The sequence below is a fragment of the Hyla sarda genome, unplaced genomic scaffold (genome assembly GCF_029499605.1).
Source record: "Hyla sarda isolate aHylSar1 unplaced genomic scaffold, aHylSar1.hap1 scaffold_703, whole genome shotgun sequence".
Lineage (NCBI taxonomy): Eukaryota > Metazoa > Chordata > Amphibia > Anura > Hylidae > Hyla > Hyla sarda.
This window is the reverse complement of record NW_026610722.1, coordinates 148417-169927: the sequence shown is the minus strand read 5'-3', so window position 1 is coordinate 169927 and position 21511 is coordinate 148417. Positions and strand designations below refer to the sequence as shown.

Genomic DNA, 21511 nt, shown 5'->3' with positions numbered 1-21511 from the left:
TGTCCTGGTGGTATGTTGTCAAGTTGGAGAGCTGTCATGGTGGTGGGTTGTCATGTTAGAGAGCTGTCTTGGTTGTGGGTTGCCAGGTTGGAGAGCTGTTGTGGTGGTGTGTTGTCAGTATATAGAGCTGCCCTGGTGGTGGGTTGTCAGGTTGGAGAGCTGTCATGATGGCGGGTTTTCAGTATATAGAGCTGTCGTGGTTGTGGGTTGCCAGGTTGGAGAGCAGTCGTGGTGGTGGGTGGCCAAGTTGGAGAGCTGTCGTGGTAGTGGGTTGTCAGTATATAGAGCTGTTGTGGTGGTAGGTTGTCAGGTTGGAGAGCTGTTGTGGTGGTGGGTTGCCAGGTTGGGGAGCTGTCATGGTGGTGGGTTGTCAGTATATAGAGCTGTCCTGGTGGTGGGTTGTCAGGTTGGAGAGCTGTGGTGGTGGTGGGTTGTCAGGTTGGAGAGCTGTCATGGTGGTGGGTTGCCAGGTTGGAGAGCTGTGGTGGTGGTGGGTTGTCAGGTTGGAGTGCTGTCCAGTGGTGGGTTGTCAGTTTGGAGAACTGTTGTTGTTGTGGGTTATCAAGTTGGAGAGCTGTCATGGTGGTGGGTTGTCAGGTTGGAGGGCTGTCATGGTGGTGGGTTGTCAGTATATAGAGCTGTCCTGGTGGTGGGTTGCCAGGTTGGAGAGCTGTCATGGTGGTGGGTTGTCAGTATATAGAGCTGTCATGGTGGTGGGTTGCCAGGTTGGAGAGCTGTCATGGTGGTGGGTTGTCAGGTTGGAGAGCTGTGGTTGTGGTGGGTTGTCAGGTTGGAGAGCTGTCATGGTGGTGGGTTGTCAGGTTGGAGAGCTGTGGTGGTGGTGGGTTGTCAAGTTGGAGAGCTGTGGTGGTGGTGGATTGCCAGGTTTGAGAGCTGTCATGGTGGTGGGTTGTCAGGTTGGAGAGCTGTCATGGTGGTGGGTTGCCAGGTTGGAGAGCTGTGGTGGTGGTGGGTTGTCAGGTTGGAGAGCTGCCAGTGGTGCGTTGTCAGTTTGGAGGGCTGTCATGGTGGTGGGTTTCCAGGTTGGAGAGCTGTTGTGGTGGTGTGTTGTCAGTATATAGAGCTGTCCTGGTGGTGTCTTGTCAGGTTGGCGAGCTGTCATGGTGGTGGGTTGCCATGTTGGAGAGCTGTCTTGGTTGTGGGTTGCCAGGTTGGAGAGCTGTTGTGGTGGTGAATTGTCAGGTCAGAGGGCTGTTGTGGTATGTTGTCAGGTTGAAGAGCTGTCACACTGGGACGCAGTTGCGATGGTGGGTTGTCAGGGTTATGGATTGCGAGGGTGGAGGTAGATGACATTGCTCCACATCCGCAGTCTTGGATTGAATAAGATGGCTACATCTGACCTACAGTTCCTTACACATGAACGAATAAATGAAAAGGAGCCAAGATATCCTGGGAGGAACAGACTGCTGAACATCAAGGGAGCAATAATGACATCATTAGGAGGAGATACGGAATAAATGATATGTCCAGGTCATAATGGAAGACAACCTGATGACAACCTGTCCTGTGAGGACAATATAATGAGCACCATCCTGTTGACCTGGAACGTGGACCATCCACCCTGACAACAGGAGGGTGAAGTCTGGGATCTCCAGCCACCAGTGAGGTACAAAGCAGATCACTTACTGGAACCTAATGCTAGGGCCAGGGGGCAGAATCCCTGTATGGGCCTCTGGAAATCACTGGAGGTCCAGGATCTCAGACTTCACCATCATTGTGACTGGACGTCCCCTTAAAGTAATGTCAAACAAAGCTCAAAACTCCTTATTGCATGGTTCTACAACGCAAGACCAGAATATGTATGAAGATCCGACCAAGGCTGGAGACACCCAACCCTAGGACCTCAGGATTTAATGCTGACACCCTCTCCCATATATCTCCAGGTAGGGCTGATGATGTGATGATTTGAGGATGTTAGACTCCAACAGCAGTGAAGGGGTTACGCCTATGTGGTCATTGTCTGGTCTGCAGATATTCTTTCAAATATATCTGATTAAAAAAAGAAAAATTCTGAAAATAAATTATTTAACCCTCAAGGTTATTGGGAGTTGTAAAACGTGAGGAGGATGCACTGGAAGCAAAGATGCACTGGAAGCACACGGAGAGGACACCCGGTGATGTCTCCTTCAATGAGTGGGCTCCTCCTCCTCTCATCTCCCAACGTCTCCGTTTATTGCTCCGTATAATAAATTGCTAGTGGTCCCAACAAGTTTCCTTCTTAAAATCTATCATTTTGGAGGATAACTCCCAGTGTTACCATCGGCGGCTGTGATCATCCTTAGGTGCCCTTGTGTCCTTGACAAATGGAGAGCCCTACATCAATGGGATAAATAGAAAGCAAGAACATGATGTTCTATAGAAGAAGCAAGTGTCCCTCATTTATGGCTTCTCACTCCGCCTCCATCTGAGGTCCGGTGATTATGGATACAACTAAGAGTAGATGCTTTGATTGCTAATAGTGAGACTCATGGGTCAATGTAATGTCATCACAAAAAAGAACGCTCTCCCCTGGTCATTGGGATCTGCTATTAGTTGAAACAATTATTAGAGGAGCGATAAAAATAAGTGGAAAACAAGATATATCATCTGCATCAGATACCAAGGAAATCAGCATCAGAGTGGCCAGAGAAAATGGAGAAGGTGGCCTGGACCTAGATGGTGGGAATGTCTTTTTATCCATAGACAAAGCAGCTTCAGTCCTCCATTGGGCTAAGTGGAGGCACCGCGCCCTTGAAGCAGGCCGACTCATAGTGTTTGTTAAGATAGGACTTGAGAGCGAAGGTCTTGCTGCAACGTTTGCACTTGTAGTGTTTGAAGGTGGAGTGTGTCTGCATATGGGCACGGAGGTTGGAGCGGTCAGCAAAGGCTTTGCCACAGTGGGCGCAGCCAAAGGGCTTTTCCCCTGTGTGGGACCTCATGTGGCCCTGCAGAAGCCACGGTCGGCTGAAGGCTTTCCCGCAGGCTTCACACTTGTGCTTGAGGTCATGTGTGAGTAGATGCATGGCCATGGCCGGCATGGACACATATACCTTGCCACACGTCGGGCACTTCTTGGCTAGCTTGCTGTCTAGGCTGCGATGAGTCTGTTTGTGTCGACTTAGGTTAGAAGATGTAGCATAGCTCTTCCCGCACTCGCTGCAGCTATGCCTCTGGATGGATCGTCCTCCACTTAACACTTTTCGACGAGACCGCCCATCTGTGATGAAGAAGGCATCCACAGAGTAACCCTCACTGACTGCGTTGTCCCCATTGATGTAGCCACTCGCGATCTCTGAATGTGGACTATCAGGTGGTTCGGAATCAGGGGCGCCATACTCGCTGTGCACGGCTGTGTATAAAGTGTCCGGAGAGGGGACTTTGATGGTTCCGTCACTGTCCCCGTCATATACAGATGGGCTGACATATTCACTGATGTAACCTGAAAAAGAGAGGAACACAATTACTGTGCGCTCCCCCCCCCCCCCCCCGAATCCTATATACCTTGAAATAATTTCCTCAGATACACAGGAGGAGCCGAGCTGGACTACTCTGACACCAAGGACATGGACTGGACATATATACCAGCTGTATATACGAGCCCTATAACCATCAATATATACCTCAACATGATATCATCACACAGGAGGGGCCAAGCTGGACTACTCTGACACCAACCACATGGACGGACAACATTTACCAGCCATATATACCAGCCCTATAACCATTTGTGTACACCAGCTGTATATACCAGCCTTTTAACCATCCACGTACACCAGCCATATATACCAGCCCTATAACCATCCGTGTACACCAGCTGTATATACCAGCCCTATAACTATCCTTGTACACCAGCTGTATATACCAGCCCCATAACCATTCATGTACACCATCCATATATACCAGCCCTGTAAACATCCACATACACCATCCATATATATCAGTCCTATAACCATCCGTGTACACCAGCCATATATACCAGCCCCATAATCATCCGTGTAAACCAGCCATATTAACCAACCTCATAGCTAATTTTGGTCTTCCATGAGGAGACCAGAGAGGAAGGGGTTACAGAGCAGCCTGCAGTGATTGAATGAGGAGACCCAAAGAGGAAGGGGTTACAGAGCAGCCTGCAGTGATTGGATGAGGAGACCAGAGAGGAACGGGTTACAGAGAAGCCTGCAGTGAATGGATGAAGAGACCCAGGGAGGAAGGGGTTACAGAGCAGCCTGCAGTGATTGGATGAGGAGACTTAGAGAGGAAGGGGTTACATAGCCTGCAGTGATTGGATGAAAAGACCAGAGAGGAAGGGGTTACAGAGCAGCCTGCAGTGATTGGATGAGAAGACCCAGAGAGGAAGGGGTTACAGAGCAGCCTGCAGTGATTGGATGAGGAGAACGGAGAGGAAGGGGTTACAGAGCAGCCTGCAGTGATTGGATGAGAAGACCCAGAGAGGAACGGGTTACAGAGAAGCCTGCAGTGATTGGATGAAGAGACCCAGGGAGGAAGGGGTTACAGAGCAGCCTGCAGTGATTGAAAAAGGAGACCCAGAGAGGAAGGTGTTACAGAGCAGCCTGCAGTGATTGAATGAGGAGACCAGAGAGGAAGGGATTACAGAGCAGCCTGCAGTAATTGGATGAAGAGACCAGGGAGGAAGGGGTTAAAGAGCAGCCTGCAGTGATTAGATGAGGAGACCAGAGAGGAAGGGGTTACAGAGCAGCCTGCAGTGATTGGATGAAGAGACCAGAGAGGAAGGGGTTACAGAGCAGCCTGCAGTGATTGGATGAGGAGACCAGAGAGGAAGGGGTTACAGAGCAGCCTGAAGTGATTGGATGAGGAGACCAGAGAGGAAGGGGTTACAGAGCAGTCTGCAGTGATTGGATGAAGAGACCAGAGAGGAAGGGGTAACATAGTAAAATGTAGTAATTGGATGAATAGACGAAAAGAAGAAGGGGTTACAGAGCAGCCTGCAGTGATTGGATGAGGAGACAATAGAGGAAGGGGTTACAGAGCAGCATATAGTAATTGGATGAGGAGACAAGAGAGGAAGGGGTAACAGAGCAGCCTGCAGTGATTGGATGAGGAGACCAGAGAGGAAGGGGTTACAGAGCAGCCTGCAGTAATTGGATGAAGAGACCAGGGAGGAAGGGGGTTAAAGAGCAGCCTGCAGTGATTAGATGAGGAGACCAGAGAGGAAGGGGTTACAGAGCAGCCTGCAGTGATTGGATGAAGAGACCAGAGAGGAAGGGGTTACAGAGCAGCCTGCAGTGATTGGATGAGGAGACCAGAGAGGAAGGGGTTACAGAGCAGCCTGAAGTGATTGGATGAGGAGACCAGAGAGGAAGGGGTTACAGAGCAGTCTGCAGTGATTGGATGAAGAGACCAGAGAGGAAGGGGTTACATAGCAGCCTGCAGTAATTGGATGAAGAGACAAGAGAGGAAGGGGTTACAGAGCAGCCTGCAGTGATTGGATGAAGAGACCAGAGAGGAAGGGGTTACAGAGCAGCCTGCAGTGATTGGATGAAAAGACCAGAGAGGAAGGGGTTACAGAGCAGCCTGCAGTAATTGGATGAGAAGACCAGAGAGGAAGGGGTTACAGAGCAGCCTGCAGTGATTGGATGAGGAGACCAGAGAGGAAGGGGTTACAGAGCAGCCTGCAGTGATTGGATGAGGAGACCAGAGAGGAAGGGGTTACAGAGCAGCCTGCAGTGATTGGAAGAAAAGACCAGAGAGGAAGGGGTTACAGAGCAGCCTGCAGTGATTGGATGAGAAGACCCAGAGGGGAAGGGGTTACAGAGGAGCCTGCAGTGATTGGATGAAGAGACCAGAGAGGAAGGGGTTACAGAGCAGAATGCAGTGATTGGATGAATAGACGAAGAGAAGAAGGGGTTACAGAGCAGCCTGCAGTGATTGGATGAGGAGACCAGAGAGGAAGGGGTTACAGAGCAGCATATAGTAATTGGATGAGGAGACAAGAGAGGAAGGGGTAACAGAGCAGCCTGCTGTGATTGGATGATGAGACCCAGAGAGGAAGGGGTTACAGAGCAGACTGCAGTGATTGGATGAGACCAGAGAGGAAGGGGTTACAGAGCAGCCTGCAGTAATTGGATGAGGAAACCAGAGAGGAAGGGGTTACAGAGCAGCCTGCAGTGATTGGATGAGGAGACCAGAGAGGAAGGGGTTACAGAGCAGCCTGCAGTGATTGGATGAGGAGAGCAGAGAGGAAGGGGTTACAGAGCAGCCTATAGTGATTAAATGAGGAGAGCAGAGTGGAAGGGGTTACAGAGCAGCCTGCAGTGATTGGATGAGGAGACCAGAGAGGATAGGGTTACAGAGCAGCCTATAGTGATTAAATTAGGACAGCAGAGAGGAAGGGGTTACAGAGCAGCCTGCAGTGATTGGATGAGGAGAGCAGAGAGGAAGGGGTTACAGAGCAGCCTGCAGTGATTGGATGAGGAGACCAGAGAGGAAGAGGTTACAGAGCAGCCTACAGTGATTGGATGAGGAGACCAGAGAAGAAGGGGTTACAGAGCAGCCTGCAGTGATTGGATGAGGAGAACGGAGAGGAAGGGGTTACAGAGCAGCCTGCAGTGATTGGATGAATAGACCAGAGAGGAAGGGGTTACAGAGCAGACTGCAGTGATTGGATGAAAAGACAAAGAGAAGGGGTTACAGAGCAGCCTGCAGTGATTGGATGAGGAGACCTGGAGAGGAAGGGGATATAGAGCAGCCTATAGTGATTGGATGAGGAGACTCAGAGAGGAAGGGGTTACAGAGCAGTCTGCAGTGATTGGATGAGGAGACCAGAGAGGAAGGGGTTACAGAGCAGCCTGCAGTGATTCGATGAAGAGACCAGGAGAGGAAGGGGTTATAGAGCAGCCTGCAGTTATTGGATGAGACCCAGAAAGGAAGGGGTTACAGAGCAGCCTGCAGTGATTGGATGAGGAGACCCAGAGAGGAAGGGGTTACAGAGCAGCCTGCAGTGAATGGATGAGGAGACCAGAGAGGAGCGGGTTACAGAGCAGCCTGCAGTGATTGGATGAGGAGACCCAGAGAGGAAGGGGTTACAGAGCAGCCTATAGTGATTGGATGAGGAGAGCAGAGAGGAAGGGTTTACAGAGCAGCCTGCAGTGATTGGATGAAGAGACCCGGAGAGGAAGGGGTTACAGAGCAGCCTGCAGTTATTGGATGAGACCCAGAAAGGAAGGGGTTACAGAGCAGCCTGCAGTGATTGGATGAGGAGACCAGAGAGGATAGGGTTACAGAGCAGCCTATAGTGATTAAATTAGGACAGCAGAGAGGAAGGGGTTACAGAGCAGCCTGCAGTGATTGGATGAGGAGAGCAGAGAGGAAGGGGTTACAGAGCAGCCTGCAGTGATTGGATGAGGAGACCAGAGAGGAAGAGGTTACAGAGCAGCCTACAGTGATTGGATGAGGAGACCAGAGAAGAAGGGGTTACAGAGCAGCCTGCAGTGATTGGATGAGGAGAACGGAGAGGAAGGGGTTACAGAGCAGCCTGCAGTGATTGGATGAATAGACCAGAGAGGAAGGGGTTACAGAGCAGACTGCAGTGATTGGATGAAAAGACGAAGAGAAGGGGTTACAGAGCAGCCTGCAGTGATTGGATGAGGAGACCTGGAGAGGAAGGGGTTACAGAGCAGCCTATAGTGATTGGATGAGGAGACTCAGAGAGGAAGGGGTTACAGAGCAGTCTGCAGTGATTGGATGAGGAGACCAGAGAGGAAGGGGTTACAGAGCAGCCTGCAGTGATTCGATGAAAAGACCAGGAGAGGAAGGGGTTATAGAGCAGCCTGCAGTTATTGGATGAGACCCAGAAAGGAAGGGGTTACAGAGCAGCCTGCAGTGATTGGATGAGGAGACCCAGAGAGGAAGGGGTTACAGAGCAGCCTGCAGTGAATGGATGAGGAGACCAGAGAGGAAGGGGTTACAGAGCAGCCTGCAGTGATTGGATGAGGAGACCCAGAGAGGAAGGGGTTACAGAGCAGCCTATAGTGATTGGATGAGGAGAGCAGAGAGGAAGGGTTTACAGAGCAGCCTGCAGTGATTGGATGAAGAGACCCGGAGAGGAAGGGGTTACAGAGCAGCCTGCAGTGATTCGATGAAAAGACCAGGAGAGGAAGGGGTTATAGAGCAGCCTGCAGTTATTGGATGAGACCCAGAAAGGAAGGGGTTACAGAGCAGCCTGCAGAGATTGGATGAGGAGACCAGAGAGGAAGGGGTTACAGAGCAGCCTGCAGTGATTGGATGAGGAGACCAGAGAGGAAGGGGTTACAGAGAAGCCTGCAGTGATTGGATGAGGAGACCCAGAGAGGAAGGGGTTACAGAGCAGCCTATAGTGATTGGATGAGGAGAGCAGAGAGGAAGGGTTTACAGAGCAACATGTAAAGAGAGAGGCAGGGTTTACAGAGCAACCTAGATGAAAAGACCGGGAGAGGAAGGGGTTACAGAGCAGCCTGCAGTTATTGGAAGAGACCCAGAAAGGAAGGGGTTACAGAGCAGCCTATAGTGATTGGATGAGGAGACCAGAGAGGAAGGGGTTACAGAGCAGCCTGCAGTGATTGGATGAGAAGACCAGAGAGGAAGGGGTTACAGAGCAGCCTGCAGTGATTGCATGAGGAGATCAGAGAGGAAGGGGTTACAGAGAAGCCTGCAGTGATTGGATGAGGAGAACGGAGAGGAAGGGGTTACAGAGCAGCCTGCAGTGATTGGATGAGGAGACGAAGAGAAGAAGGGGTTACAGAGCAGCCTGCAGTGATTGGATGAGAAGACCCAGAGAGGAAGGGGTTACAGAGCAGCCTGCAGTGATTGGATGAGGAGAACGGAGAGGAAGGGGTTACAGAGCAGCCTGCAGTGATTGGATGAAGAGACCAGAGAGGAAGGGGTTACAGAGCAGAATGCAGTGATTGGATGAAAAGACAAAGAGAAGAAGGGGTTACAGAGCAGCCTATAGTGATTGGATGAGGAGACTCAGAGAGGAATGGGTTACAGAGCAGCCTGCAGTGATTGGATGAGGAGACCAGAGAGGAAGGGGTTACAGAGCAGCCTGCAGTGATTGGATGAAGAGACCCGGAGAGGAAGGGGTTACAGAGCAGCCTGCAGTTATTGGATGAGACCCAGAAAGGAAAGAGTTACAGAGCAGCCTGCAGTGATTGGATGAAACCCAGAGAGGAAGGGGTAACAGAGCAGCCTGCAGTGATTGGATGAGGAGACCAGAGAGGAGCGGGTTACAGAGAAGCCTGCAATGATTGGATGAGGAGACCCAGAGAGGAAAGGGTTACAGAGAAGCCTATAGTGATTGGATGAGGAGAGCAGAGAGGAAGGGGTTACAGAGCAGCCTGCAGTGATTGGATGAGGAGACCAGAGAGGAAGGGGTTACAGAGCAGCCTGCAGTGATTGGATGAAAAGACCAGAGAGGAAGGGGTTACAGAGCAGCCTGCAGTGATTGGATGAGGAGACCCAGAGAGGAAGGGGTTAAAGAGCAGCCTATAGTGATTGGATGAGGATAGCAGAGAGGAAGGGGTTACAGAGCAGCCTGCAGTGATTGGATGAGACCAGAGAGGAAGGGGTTACAGAGCAGCCTGCAGTGACTGGATGAAAAGACCAGAGAAGAAGGGGTTACAGAGCAGCCTGCGTTGATTGGATGAGAAGACCCAGAGAGGAAGGGGTTACAGAGCAGCCTGCAGTGATTGGATGAAGAGACCAGAGAGGAAGGGGTTACAGAGCAGACTGCAGTGATTGGATGAAAAGACGAAGAGAAGAAGGGGTTACAGAGCAGCCTATAGTGATTGGATGAGGAGAGCAGAGAGGAAGGGGTTACAGAGCAGCCTGCAGTGAGTGGATGAGGAGACCAGAGAGGAAGGGGTTACAGAGCAGCCTGCAGTGATTGGATGAAAAGACCAGAGAGGAAGGGGTTACAGAGCAGCCTGCAGTGATTGGATGAGGAGACCCAGAGAGGAAGGGGTTACAGAGCAGCCTATAGTGATTGGATGAGGATAGCAGAGAGGAATGGGTTACAGAGCAGCCTGCAGTGATTGGATGAGGAGACCAGAGAGGAAGGGGTTACAAAGCAGCCTACAGTGATTGGATGAAGAGACCCGGAGAGGAAGGGGTTACAGAGCAGCCTGCAGTAATTGAATGAGGAGACCAGAGAGGAAGGGGTTACAGAGCAGCCTGCAGTGATTTGATGAGGAGACCAGAGAGGAAGGGGTTACAGAGCAGCCTGCAGTGATTCAAAGAAGAGACCCTGGGAGGAAGGGGTTACAAAGCAGCCTGCAGTGATTGGATAAGGAGACCTGAAGAGGAAGGGGATACAGAGCAGTCTGCAGTGAATGGATAAGGAGATCCGGAGAGGAAGGGGTTACAGAGCAGCCTATAGTGATTGGATGAGGAGACAAGAAAGGAAAGGGTTACAGAGCAGCCTGCAGTGATATGATTAGGAGGCCAGAAGAGGAGGGGGGTTACAGAGCAGCCTGCAGTGATTGGATGAGGAGACCCAGAGAAGAAGGGGTTACAGAGCAGCCTATAGTGTAAATGAGGAGAGCAGAGAGGAAGGGGTTACAGAGCAGCCTGCAGTGATTGGATGAGGAGACCAGAGAGCAAGGGGTTAAAGAGCAGCCTGCAGTGATTGGGTAAGGAGACCCAGAGAGGAAGGGGTTACAGAGCAGCATTCTGTGATTGGATGAAAAGATCCAGAGAGGAAGGGGTTACAGAGCAGCCTGCAGTGATTGGATGAGGAGAACGGAGAGGAAGGGGTTACAGAGCAGCCTGCAGTGATTGGATGAAGAGACCAGAGAGGAAGGGGTTACAGAGCAGACTGCAGTGATTGGATGAATAGACGAAGAGAAGAAGGGGTTACATAGCAGACTGCAGTGATTGGATGAGGAGATCTGGAGAGTAGGGGTTACAGAGCAGCCTATAGTGATTGGATGAGGAGACTCAGAGAGGAAGGGGTTACAGAGCAGCCTGCAGTGATTGGATGAGGAGACCAGAAAGGAACGGGTTACAGAGAAGCCTGCAGTGATTGGATGAAGAGAACAGAGAGGAAGGGGTTACAAAACAGCCTGCAGGGATTGGATGAGGAGACCAGAGAGGAAGGGGTTACAGAGCAGCCTGCAGTAATTGGATGAAGAGACCAGAGAGGAAGGGGTTACAGAGCAGCCTGCGGTGATTGGATGAGGAGACCAGAGAGAAAGGGGTTACAGAGCAGCCTGCAGTGATTGGATGAAGATACCAGAGAGGAAGGGGTTACAGAGCAGCCTGCAGTGATTGGATGAGGAGACCAGAGAGGAAGGGGTTACAGAGCATCCTGCAGTGATTTGATGAGGAGACCAGAGAGGAAGGGGTTACAGAGCAGCCTGCAGTGATTGGATGAGGAGACCAGAGAGGAAGGGGTTACAGAGCAGCCTGCAGTGATTGGATGAGGAGACTAGAGAGGAAGGGGTTACAGAGCTGCCTGCAGTGATTGGATGAGACCCAGAGAGGAAGGGGTTACAGAGCAGCCTGCAGTGATTGGATGAGGAGACCAGAGAGGAAGGGGTTACAGAGCAGCCTGCAGTGATTGGTTGAGGAGACCAGAGAGGAAGGGGTTACAGAGCAGCCTGCAGTGATTGGATGAGAAGACCAGAGAGGAAGGGGTTACAGAGCAGCCTGCAGTGATTGGTTGAGAAGATCCAGAGAGGAAGGGGTTACAGAGCAGCCTGCAGTGATTGGATGAGGAGACCCAGAGAGGAAGGGGTTACAGAGCAGCCTGCAGTGATTGGATGAGGAGACCAGAGAGGAAGGGGTTACAGAGCAGCCTGCAGTGATTGGATGAGGAGACCCAGAGAGGAAGGGGTTACAGAGCAGCCTGCAGTGATTGGATGAAGAGACCAGAGAGGAAGGGGTTACAGAGCAGCCTGCAGTGATTGGATGAGGAGACCAGAGAGGAAGGGGTTACAGAGCAGCCTGCAGTGATTGGATGAAGAGACCAGAGAGGAAGGGGTTACAGAGCAGCCTGCAGTGATTGGATGAGGAGACCAGAGAGGAAGGGGTTACAGAGCAGCCTGCAGTGATTGGCTGAGGACACCAGAGAGGAAGGGGTTACAGAGCAGCCTGCAGTGATTGGATGAGGAGACAAGAGAGGGAGTGGTTACAGAGCAGCCTGCAGTGATTGGATGAGGAGACCAGAGAGGAAGGGGTTACAGAGCAGCCTGCAGTGATTGGATGAGGTGACCAGAGAGGAAGGGGTTACAGAGCAGCCTGCAGTGATTGGATGAAACCCAGAGAGGAAGGGGTTACAGAGCAGCCTGCAGTGATTGGATGAGGAGACCAGAGAGGAAGGGATTACAGAGCAGCCTGCAGTGATTGGATGAAGAGACCAGAGAGGAAGGGGTTAAAGAGCAGCTTGCAGTGATTGGATGAGGAGACTAGAGAGGAAGGGGTTACAGAGCAGCCTGCAGTAATTGGATGAGACCCAGAGAGGAAGGGGTTACAGAGCTGCCTGCAGTGATTGGATGAGGAGACCAGAGAGGAAGGGGTTACAGAGCAGCCTGCAGTGATTGGATGAGGAGACCAGAGAGGAAGAGGTTACAGAGCAGCCTGCAGTGATTGGATGAGACCCAGAGAGGAAGGGATTACAGAGCTGCCTGCAGTGATTGGATGAGGAGACCAGAGAGGAAGGGGTTACAGAGCAGCCTGCAGTGATTGGATGAGGAGACCAGAGAGGAAGGGGTTACAGAGCAGCCTGCAGTGATTGGTTGAGGAGACCAGAGAGGAAGAGGTTACAGAGCAGCCTGCAGTGATTGGATGAGGAGACAATAGAGGAAGGGGTTACAGAGCAGCCTGCAGTGATTGGATGAGACCAGAGAGGAAGGGGTTACAGAGCAGAATGCAGTGATTGGATGAGGAGACCAGAGAGGAAGGGGTGAAAGAGCAGCCTGCAGTGATTGGATGAGACCCAGAGATGAAGGGGTTACAGAGCAGCCTGCAGTGATTGGATGAGGAGACCAGAGAGGAAGGGGTTACAGAGCAGCCTGCAGTGATTGGATGAGGAGACAAGAGAGGAAGGGGTTACAGAGCAGCCTGCAGTGAATGGATGAGGAGACCAGAGAGGAAGGGGTTACAGAGCAGCCTGCAGTGATTGGATGAGGAGACCAGAGAGGAAGGGGTTACAGAGCAGCCTGCAGTGATTGGATGAGGAGACCAGAGAGGAAGGGGTTACAGAGCAGCCTGCAGTGATTGGATGAGGAGACAATAGAGGAAGGGGTTACAGAGCAGCCTGCAGTGATTGGATGAGGAGACCAGAGAGGAAGGGGTTACAGAGCAGCCTGCAGTGATTGGATGAGGAGACCAGAGAGGAAGGGGTTACAGAGCAGCTTGCAGTGATTGGATGAGGAGACTAGAGAGGAAGGGGTTACAGAGCAGCCTGCAGTGATTAGATGAGACCCAGAGAGGAAGGGGTTACAGAGCAGCCTGCAGTGATTGGATGAGGAGACCAGAGAGGAAGAGGTTACAGAGCAGCCTGCAGTGATTGGATGAGGAGACCAGAGTGGAAGGGGTTACAGAGCAGCCTGCAGTGATTGGATGAAGAGACCAAAGAGGAAGGGGTTACAGAGCAGCCTGCAGTGATTGGATGAGGAGACCAGAGAGGAAGGGGTTATAGAGCAGCCTGCAGTGATTGGATGAGACCCAGAGACGAAGGGGTTACAGAGCAGCCTGCAGTGATTGGATGAGGAGACCAGAGAGGAAGGGGTTACAAAGCAGCCTGCAGTGATTGGATGAGGAGACCAGAGAGGAAGGGGTTACAGAGCAGCCTGCAGTGATTGGATGAGGACACCAGAGAGGAAGGGGTTACAGAGCAGCCTGCAGTGATTGGATGAGACCCAGAGACGAAGGGGTTACAGAGCAGCCTGCAGTGATTGGATGAGGAGACCAGAGAGGAAGGGGTTACAAAGCAGCCTGCAGTGATTGGATGAGGAGACCAGAGAGGAAGGGGTTACAGAGCAGCCTGCAGTGATTGGATGAGGAGACCAGAGAGGAAGGGGTTACAGAGCAGCTTGCAGTGATTGGATGAAGAGACTAGAGAGGAAGGGGTTACAGAGCAGCCTGCAGTGATTAGATGAGACCCAGAGAGGAAGGGGTTACAGAGCAGCCTGCAGTGATTGGATGAGGAGACCAGAGAGGAAGAGGTTACAAAGCAGCCTGCAGTGATTGGGTGAGACCCAGAGAGGAAGGGGTTACAGAGCTGCCTGCAGTGATTGGATGAGGAGACCAGAGAGGAAGAGGTTACAGAGCAGCCTGCAGTGATTGGATGAGGAGACCAGAGTGGAAGGGGTTACAGAGCAGCCTGCAGTGATTGGATGAGGAGACCAGAGAGGAAGGGGTTACAGAGCAGCCTGCAGTGATTGGATGAGGAGACAAGAGAGGAAGGGGTTACAGAGCAGCCTGCAGTGATTGGATGAGGAGACCAGAGAGGAAGGGGTTACAGAGCAGCCTGCAGTGATTGGATGAGGAGACCAGAGTGGAAGGGGTTACAGAGCAGCCTGCAGTGATTGGATGAGGAGACCAGAGAGAAAGGGGTTACAGAACAGCCTGCAGTGATTGGATGAGGAGACAAGAGAGGAAGGGGTTACAGAGCAGCCTGCAGTGATTGGATGAGGAGACCAGAGAGGAAGGGGTAACAGAGCAGCCTGCAGTGATTGGATGAGGAGACCAGAGAGGAAGGGGTTACAGAGCAGCCTGCAGTGATTGGATGAGGAGACCAGAGAGGAAGGGGTTACAGAGCAGCCTGCAGTGATTGGATGAGACCCAGAGAGGAAGGGGTTACAGAGCAGCCTGCATTGATTGGATGGGGAGATCAGAGAGGAAGGGGTTACAGAGCAGCCTGCAGTGATTGGATGAGGAGACCAGAGAGGAAGAGGTTACAGAGCAGCCTGCAGTGATTGGATGAGGAGACCAGAGTGGAAGGGGTTACAGAGCAGCCTGCAGTGATTGGATGAAGAGACCAAAGAGGAAGGGGTTACAGAGCAGCCTGCAGTGATTGGATGAGGAGACCAGAGAGGAAGGGGTTACAGAGCAGCCTGCAGTGATTGGATGAGGAGACCAGAGAGGAAGGGGTTACAGAGCAGCCTGCAGTGATTGGATAAGAAGACCCAGAGAGGAAGGGGTTACAGAGCAGCCTGCAGTGATTGGATGAGGAGACCCAGAGAGGAAGGGGTTATAGAGCAGCCTGCAGTTATTGGATAAGACCAGAGAGAAAGGGGTTACAGAGCAGCCTGCAGTGATTGGATGAGGAGACCAGAGAGGAAGAGGTTACAGAGCAGCCTGCAGTGATTGGATGAGGAGACCAGAGAGGAAGGGGTTACAGAGCAGCCTGCAGTGATTGGATGAGGAGACTGGAGAGGAAGGGGTTACAGAGCAGCCTGCAGTGATTGGATGAGACCCAGAGAGGAAGGGATTACAGAGCAGCCTGCAGTGATTGGATGAGACCCAGAGAGGAAGGGGTTACAGAGCAGCCTTCAGTGATTGGATAAGACCCAGAGAGGAAGGGGTTACAGAGCAGCCTGCAGTGATTGGATGAGGAGACCAGAGATGAAGGGATTACAGAGCAGCCTGCAGTGATTGGATGAGGAGACCAGAGAGGAAGGGGTTACAGAGCAGCCTGCAGTGATTGAATGAGACCCAGAGAGGAAGGGATTACAGAGCAGCCTGCAGTGATTGGATGAGACCCAGAGAGGAAGGGGTTAAAGAGCAGCATGCAGTGATTGGATTGGACCCAGAGAGGAAGGGGTTACAGAGCAGCCTGCAGTGATTGGATGAGGAGACCAGAGAGGAAGAGGTTACAGAGCAGCCTGCAGTGATTGGATGAGGAGACCAGAGAGGAAGGGGTTACAGAGCAGCCTGCAGTGATTGGATGAGGAAACCTGAGAGGAAGGGGTTACAGAGCAGCCTGCAGTGATTGGATGAGGAGACTGGAGAGGAAGAGGTTACAGAGCAGCCTGCAGTGATTGGATGAGAGACCAGAGAGGAAGCGGTTACAGAACAGCCTGCAGTGATTGGATGAGGAGACCAGAGAGAAAGGGGTTACATAGCAGCCTGCAGTGATTGGATGAGGAGACCAGAGAGAAAGGCGTTACAGAGCAGCCTGCAGTGATTGGATGAGACCCAGAGATGAAGGGGTTACAGAGCAGCCTACAGTGATTGGATGAGGAGACCAGAGAGGAAGGGGTTACAGAGCAGCCTGCAGTGATTGGATGAGGAGACAAGAGAGGAAGGGGTTACAGAGCAGCCTGCAGTGATTGGATGAGGAGACCAGAGAGGAAGGGGTTACAGAGCAGCCTGCAGTGATTGGATGAGGAGACCAGAGAGGAAGGGGTTACAGAGCAGCCTGCAGTGATTGGATGAGGAGACCAGAGAGGAAGGGTTACAGAGCAGCCTGCAGTGATTGGATGAGGAGACAATAGAGGAAGGGGTTACAGAGCAGCCTGCAGTGATTGGATGAGGAGAACAGAGAGGAAGGGGTTATAGAGAAGCCTGCAGTGATTGGATGAGATCCAGAGAGGAAGGGGTTACAGAGCAGCCTGCAGTGATTGGATGAGGAGACCAGAGAGGAAGGGATTACAGAGCAGCCTGCAGTGATTGGATGAAGAGACCAGAGAGAAAGGGGTTACAAAGCAGCCTGCAGTGATTGGATGAGGAGACCAGAGAGGAAGGGGTTACAGAGCAGCCTGCAGTGATTGGATGAGGAGACCGGAGAGGAAGGGGTTACAGAGCAGCTTGCAGTGATTGGATGAAGAGACTAGAGAGGAAGGGGTTACAGAGCAGCCTGCAGGTATTGGGTGAGACCCAGAGAGGAAGGGGTTACAGAGCTGCCTGCAGTGATTGGATGAGGAGACCAGAGAGGAAGAGGTTACAGAGCAGCCTGCAGTGATTGGATGAGGAGACCAGAGTGGAAGGGGTTACAGAGCAGCCTGCAGTGATTGGATGAGGAGACCAGAGAGGAAGGGGTTACAGAGCAGCCTGCAGTGATTGAACGAGGAGACAAGAGAGGAAGGGGTTACAGAGCAGCCTGCAGTGATTGGATGGATGTGGAGACCAGAGAGGAAGGGGTTACAGAGCAGCCTGCAGTGATTGGATGAGGAGACCAGAGAGGAAGGGGTTACAGAGCAGCCTGCAGTGATTGGATGAGGAAACAAGAGAGGAAGGGGTTACAGAGCAGCCTGCAGTGATTGGATGAGGAGACCAGAGAGGAAGGGGTTACAGAGCAGCCTGCAGTGATTGGATTAGGAGACCAGAGAGGAAGGGGTTACAGAGCAGCCTGCAGTGATTGGATGAGGAGACCAGAGAGGAAGGGGTTACAGAGCAGCCTGCAGTGATTGGATGAGACCCAGAGAGGAAGGGGTTAAAGAGCAGCCTGCATTGATTGGATGGGGAGATCAGAGAGGAAGGAATTACAGAGCAGCCTGCAGTGATTAGATGAAGAGACCAGAGAGGAAGGGGTTACAGAGCAGCCTGCAGTGATTGGATGAGGAGACCAGAGAGGAAGGGGTTACAGAGCAGCCTGCAGTGATTGGATGAGGAGACCAGAGAGGAAGGGGTTACAGAGCAGCTTGCAGTGATTGGATGAGGAGACTAGAGAGGAAGGGGTTACAGAGCAGCCTGCAGTGATTAGATGAGACCCAGAGAGGAAGGGGTTACAGAGCAGCCTGCAGTGATTGGATGAGGAGACCAGAGAGGAAGAGGTTACAGAGCAGCTTGCAGTGATTGGATGAGGAGACCAGAGTGGAAGGGGTTACAGAGCAGCCTGCAGTGATTGGATGAGGAGACCAGAGAGGAAGGGGTTACAGAGCAGCCTGCAGTGATTGGATGAGGAGACCAGAGAGGAAGGGGTTACAGAGCAGCCTGCAGTGATTGGATGAGGAGACCAGAGAGGAAGGGGTTACAGAGCAGCCTGCAGTGATTGGATAAGAAGACCCAGAGAGGAAGGGGTTACAGAGCAGCCTGCAGTGATTGGATGAGGAGACCCAGAGAGGAAGGGGTTATAGAGCAGCCTGCAGTTATTGGATAAGACCAGAGAGGAAGGGGTTACAGAGCAGCCTGCAGTGATTGGATGAGGAGACCAGAGAGGAAGAGGTTACAAAGCAGCCTGCAGTGATTGGATGAGGAGACCAGAGAGGAAGGGGTTACAGAGCAGCCTGAAGTGATTGGATGAGGAGACCAGAGAGGAAGGGGTTACAGAGCAGCCTGCAGTGATTGGATGAGAAGACCCAGAGAGGAAGGGGTTACAGAGCAGCCTGCAGTGATTGGATGAGGAGACCAGAGAGGAAGGGGTTACAGAGCAGCCTGTAGTGATTGGATGAGGAGACCAGAGAGGAAGGGGTTACAGAGCAGCCTGCAGTGATTGGATGAGGAGACCAGAGAGGAAGGGGTTACAGAGCAGCCTGCAGTGATTGGATGAGGAGACTGGAGAGGAAGGGGTTACAGAGCAGCCTGCAGTGATTGGATGAGACCCAGAGAGGAAGGGATTACAGAGCAGCCTGCAGTGATTGGATGAGACCCAGAGAGGAAGGGGTTACAGAGCAGCCTTCAGTGATTGGATGAGACCCAGAGAGGAAGGGGTTACAGAGCAGCCTGCAGTGATTGGATGAGGAGACCAGAGATGAAGGGATTACAGAGCAGCCTGCAGTGATTGGATGAGGAGACCAGAGAGGAAGGGGTTACAGAGCAGCCTGCAGTGATTGGATAAGGAGACTGGAGAGGAAGGGGTTACAGAGCAGCCTGCAGTGATTGAATGAGACCCAGAGAGGAAGGGATTACAGAGCAGCCTGCAGTGATTGGATGAGACCCAGAGAGGAAGGGGTTAAAGAGCAGCATGCAGTGATTGGATTGGACCCAGAGAGGAAGGGGTTACAGAGCAGCCTGCAGTGATTGGATGAGGAGACCAGAGAGGAAGAGGTTACAGAGCAGCCTGCAGTGATTGGATGAGGAGACCAGAGAGGAAGGGGTTACAGAGCAGCCTGCAGTGATTGGATGAGGAAACCAGAGAGGAAGGGGTTACAGAGCAGCCTGCAGTGATTGGATGAGGAGACCAGAGAGGAAGGGGTTACAGAGCAGCCTGCAGTGATTAGATGAGGAGACCAGAGAGGAAGGGGTTACAGAGCAGCCTGCAATGATTAGATGAGGAGACCAGAGAGGAAGGGGTTACAGAGCAGCCTGCAGTGATTGGATGAGGAGACAATAGAGGAAGGGGTTACAGAGCAGCCTGCAGTGATTGGATGAGGAGACCAGAGAGGAAGGGGTTACAGAGCAGCCTGCAATGATTAGATGAGGAGACCAGAGAGGAAGGGGTTACAGAGCAGCCTGCAGTGATTGGATGAGAAGACCCAGAGAGGAAGGGGTTACAGAGCAGCCTGCAGTGATTGGATGAGGAGACCGAGAGAGGAAGGGGGTTACAGAGCAGCCTGCAGTGATTGGATGAGGAGACCAGAGAGGAAGGGGTTACAGAGCAGCCTGCAGTGATTGGATGAGGAGACCAGAGAAGAAGGGGTTACAGAGCAGCCTGCAGTGATTGGATGAGGAGACTGGAGAGGAAGGGGTTACAGAGCAGCCTGCAGTGATTGGATGAGACCCAGAGAGGAAAGGATTACAGAGCAGCCTACAGTGATTGGATGAGGAGACTGGAGAGGAAGGGGTTACAGAGCTGCCTGCAGTGATTGGATGAGACCCATAGAGGAAGGGGTTACAGAGCAGCCTGCAGTGATTGGATGAGACCCAGAGAGGAAGGGGTTACAGAGCAGCCTGCAGTGATTGGATGAGGAGACCAGAGAGGAAGAGGTTACAGAGCAGCCTGCAGTGATTGGATGAGAGACCAGAGAGGAAGCGGTTACAGAACAGCCTGCAGTGATTGGATGAGGAGACCAGAGAGAAAGGGGTTACATAGCAGCCTGCAGTGATTGGATGAGGAGACCAGAGAGGAAGGCGTTACAGAGCAGCCTGCAGTGATTGGATGAGACCCAGAGATGAAGGGGTTACAGAGCAGCCTACAGTGATTGGATGAGGAGACCAGAGAGGAAGGGGTTACAGAGCAGCCTGCAGTGATTGGATGAGGAGACAAGAGAGGAAGGGGTTACAGAGCAGCCTGCAGTGATTGGATGAGGAGACCAGAGAGGAAGGGGTTACAGAGCAGCCTGCAGTGATTGGTTGAGGAGACAAGAGAGGAAGGGGTTACAGAGCAGCCTGCAGTGATTGGATGAGGAGACCAGAGAGGAAGGGGTTACAGAGCAGCCTGCAGTGATTGGATGAGGAGACCAGAGAGGAAGGGGTTACAGAGCAGCCTGCAGTGATTGGATGAGGAGACAATAGAGGAAAGGGTTACAGAGCAGCCTGCAGTGATTGGATGAGGAGACCAGAGAGGAAGGGGTTACAGAACAGCCTGCAGTGATTGGATGAGGAGACCAGAGAGGAAGGGGTTACAGTGCAGTCTGCAGTGATTGGATGAGACCCAGAGAGGAAGGGGTTACAGAGCAGCCTGCAGTGATTGGATGAGGAGACCAGAGAGTAAGGGGTTACAGAGCAGCCTGCAGTGATTGGATGAAGAGACCAGAGAGGAAGGGGTTACAGAGCAGCCTGCAGTGATTGGATGAGGAGACCAGAGAGGAAGGGGTTACAGAGCAGCCTGCAGTGATTGGATGAGGAGACAAGAGAGGAAGGGGTTACAGAGCAGCCTGCAGAGATTGGATGAGGAGACCAGAGAGGAAGGGGTTACATAGCAGCCTGCAGTGATTGGATGAGGAGACCAGAGAAGAAGGGGTTACAGAGCAGCCTGCAGTGATTGGATGAGGAGACCAGAGAGGAAGGGATTACAGAGCAGCCTGCAGTGATTGGATGAGGAGACCAGAGAAGAAGGGATTACAGAGCAGCCTGCAGTGATTGGATGAGGAGACCAGAGAGGAAGGGGTAACAGAGCAGCCTGCAGTGATTGGATGAGGAGACCAGAGAGGAAGGGGTTACAGAGCAGCCTGCAGTGATTGGATGAGACCCAGAGAGGAAGGGGTTACAGAGCAGCCTGCAGTGATTGGATGAGGAGACCAGAGAGGAAGGGAATACAGAGCAGCTTGCAGTGATTGGATGAAGAGACCAGAGAGGAAGGGGTTACAGCGCAGCCTGCAGTGATTAGGTGAGACCCAGAGAGGAAGGGGTTACAGAGCAGCCTGCAGTGATTGGATGAGGAGACCAGAGAGGAAGAGGTTACAGAGCAGCCTGCAGTGATTGGGTGAGACTCAGAGAGGAAGGGGTTACAGAGCTGCCTGCAGTGATTGGATGAGGAGACCAGAGAGGAAGGGGTTACAGAGCAGCCTGCAGTGATTGGATGAGGAGACCAGAGAGGAAGGGGTTAAAGAGCAGCCTGCAGTGATTGGATGAGACCCAGAGAGGAAGGGGTTACAGAGCAGCCTGCAGTGATTGGATGAGGAGACCAGAGAGGAAGGGATTACAGAGCAGCCTGCAGTGATTGGATGAG

The 21511-nt window shown here is 52.3% G+C and overlaps 1 protein-coding gene across 1 annotated transcript in view; it reads right to left on the bottom strand.

Moving 5' to 3' along the window:
• Positions 1-2714: 2714 nt before the first annotated feature.
• The window catches only part of LOC130344031 (transcriptional repressor scratch 1-like), a 33927-nt gene continuing 15130 nt past the window's right edge, over positions 2715-21511 (bottom strand). The window contains exon 2 of the mRNA XM_056554395.1: positions 2715-3439. Within this exon, the coding sequence (XP_056410370.1) occupies positions 2715-3439 (725 nt within the window). The remainder of the gene's footprint in view (positions 3440-21511) is intronic.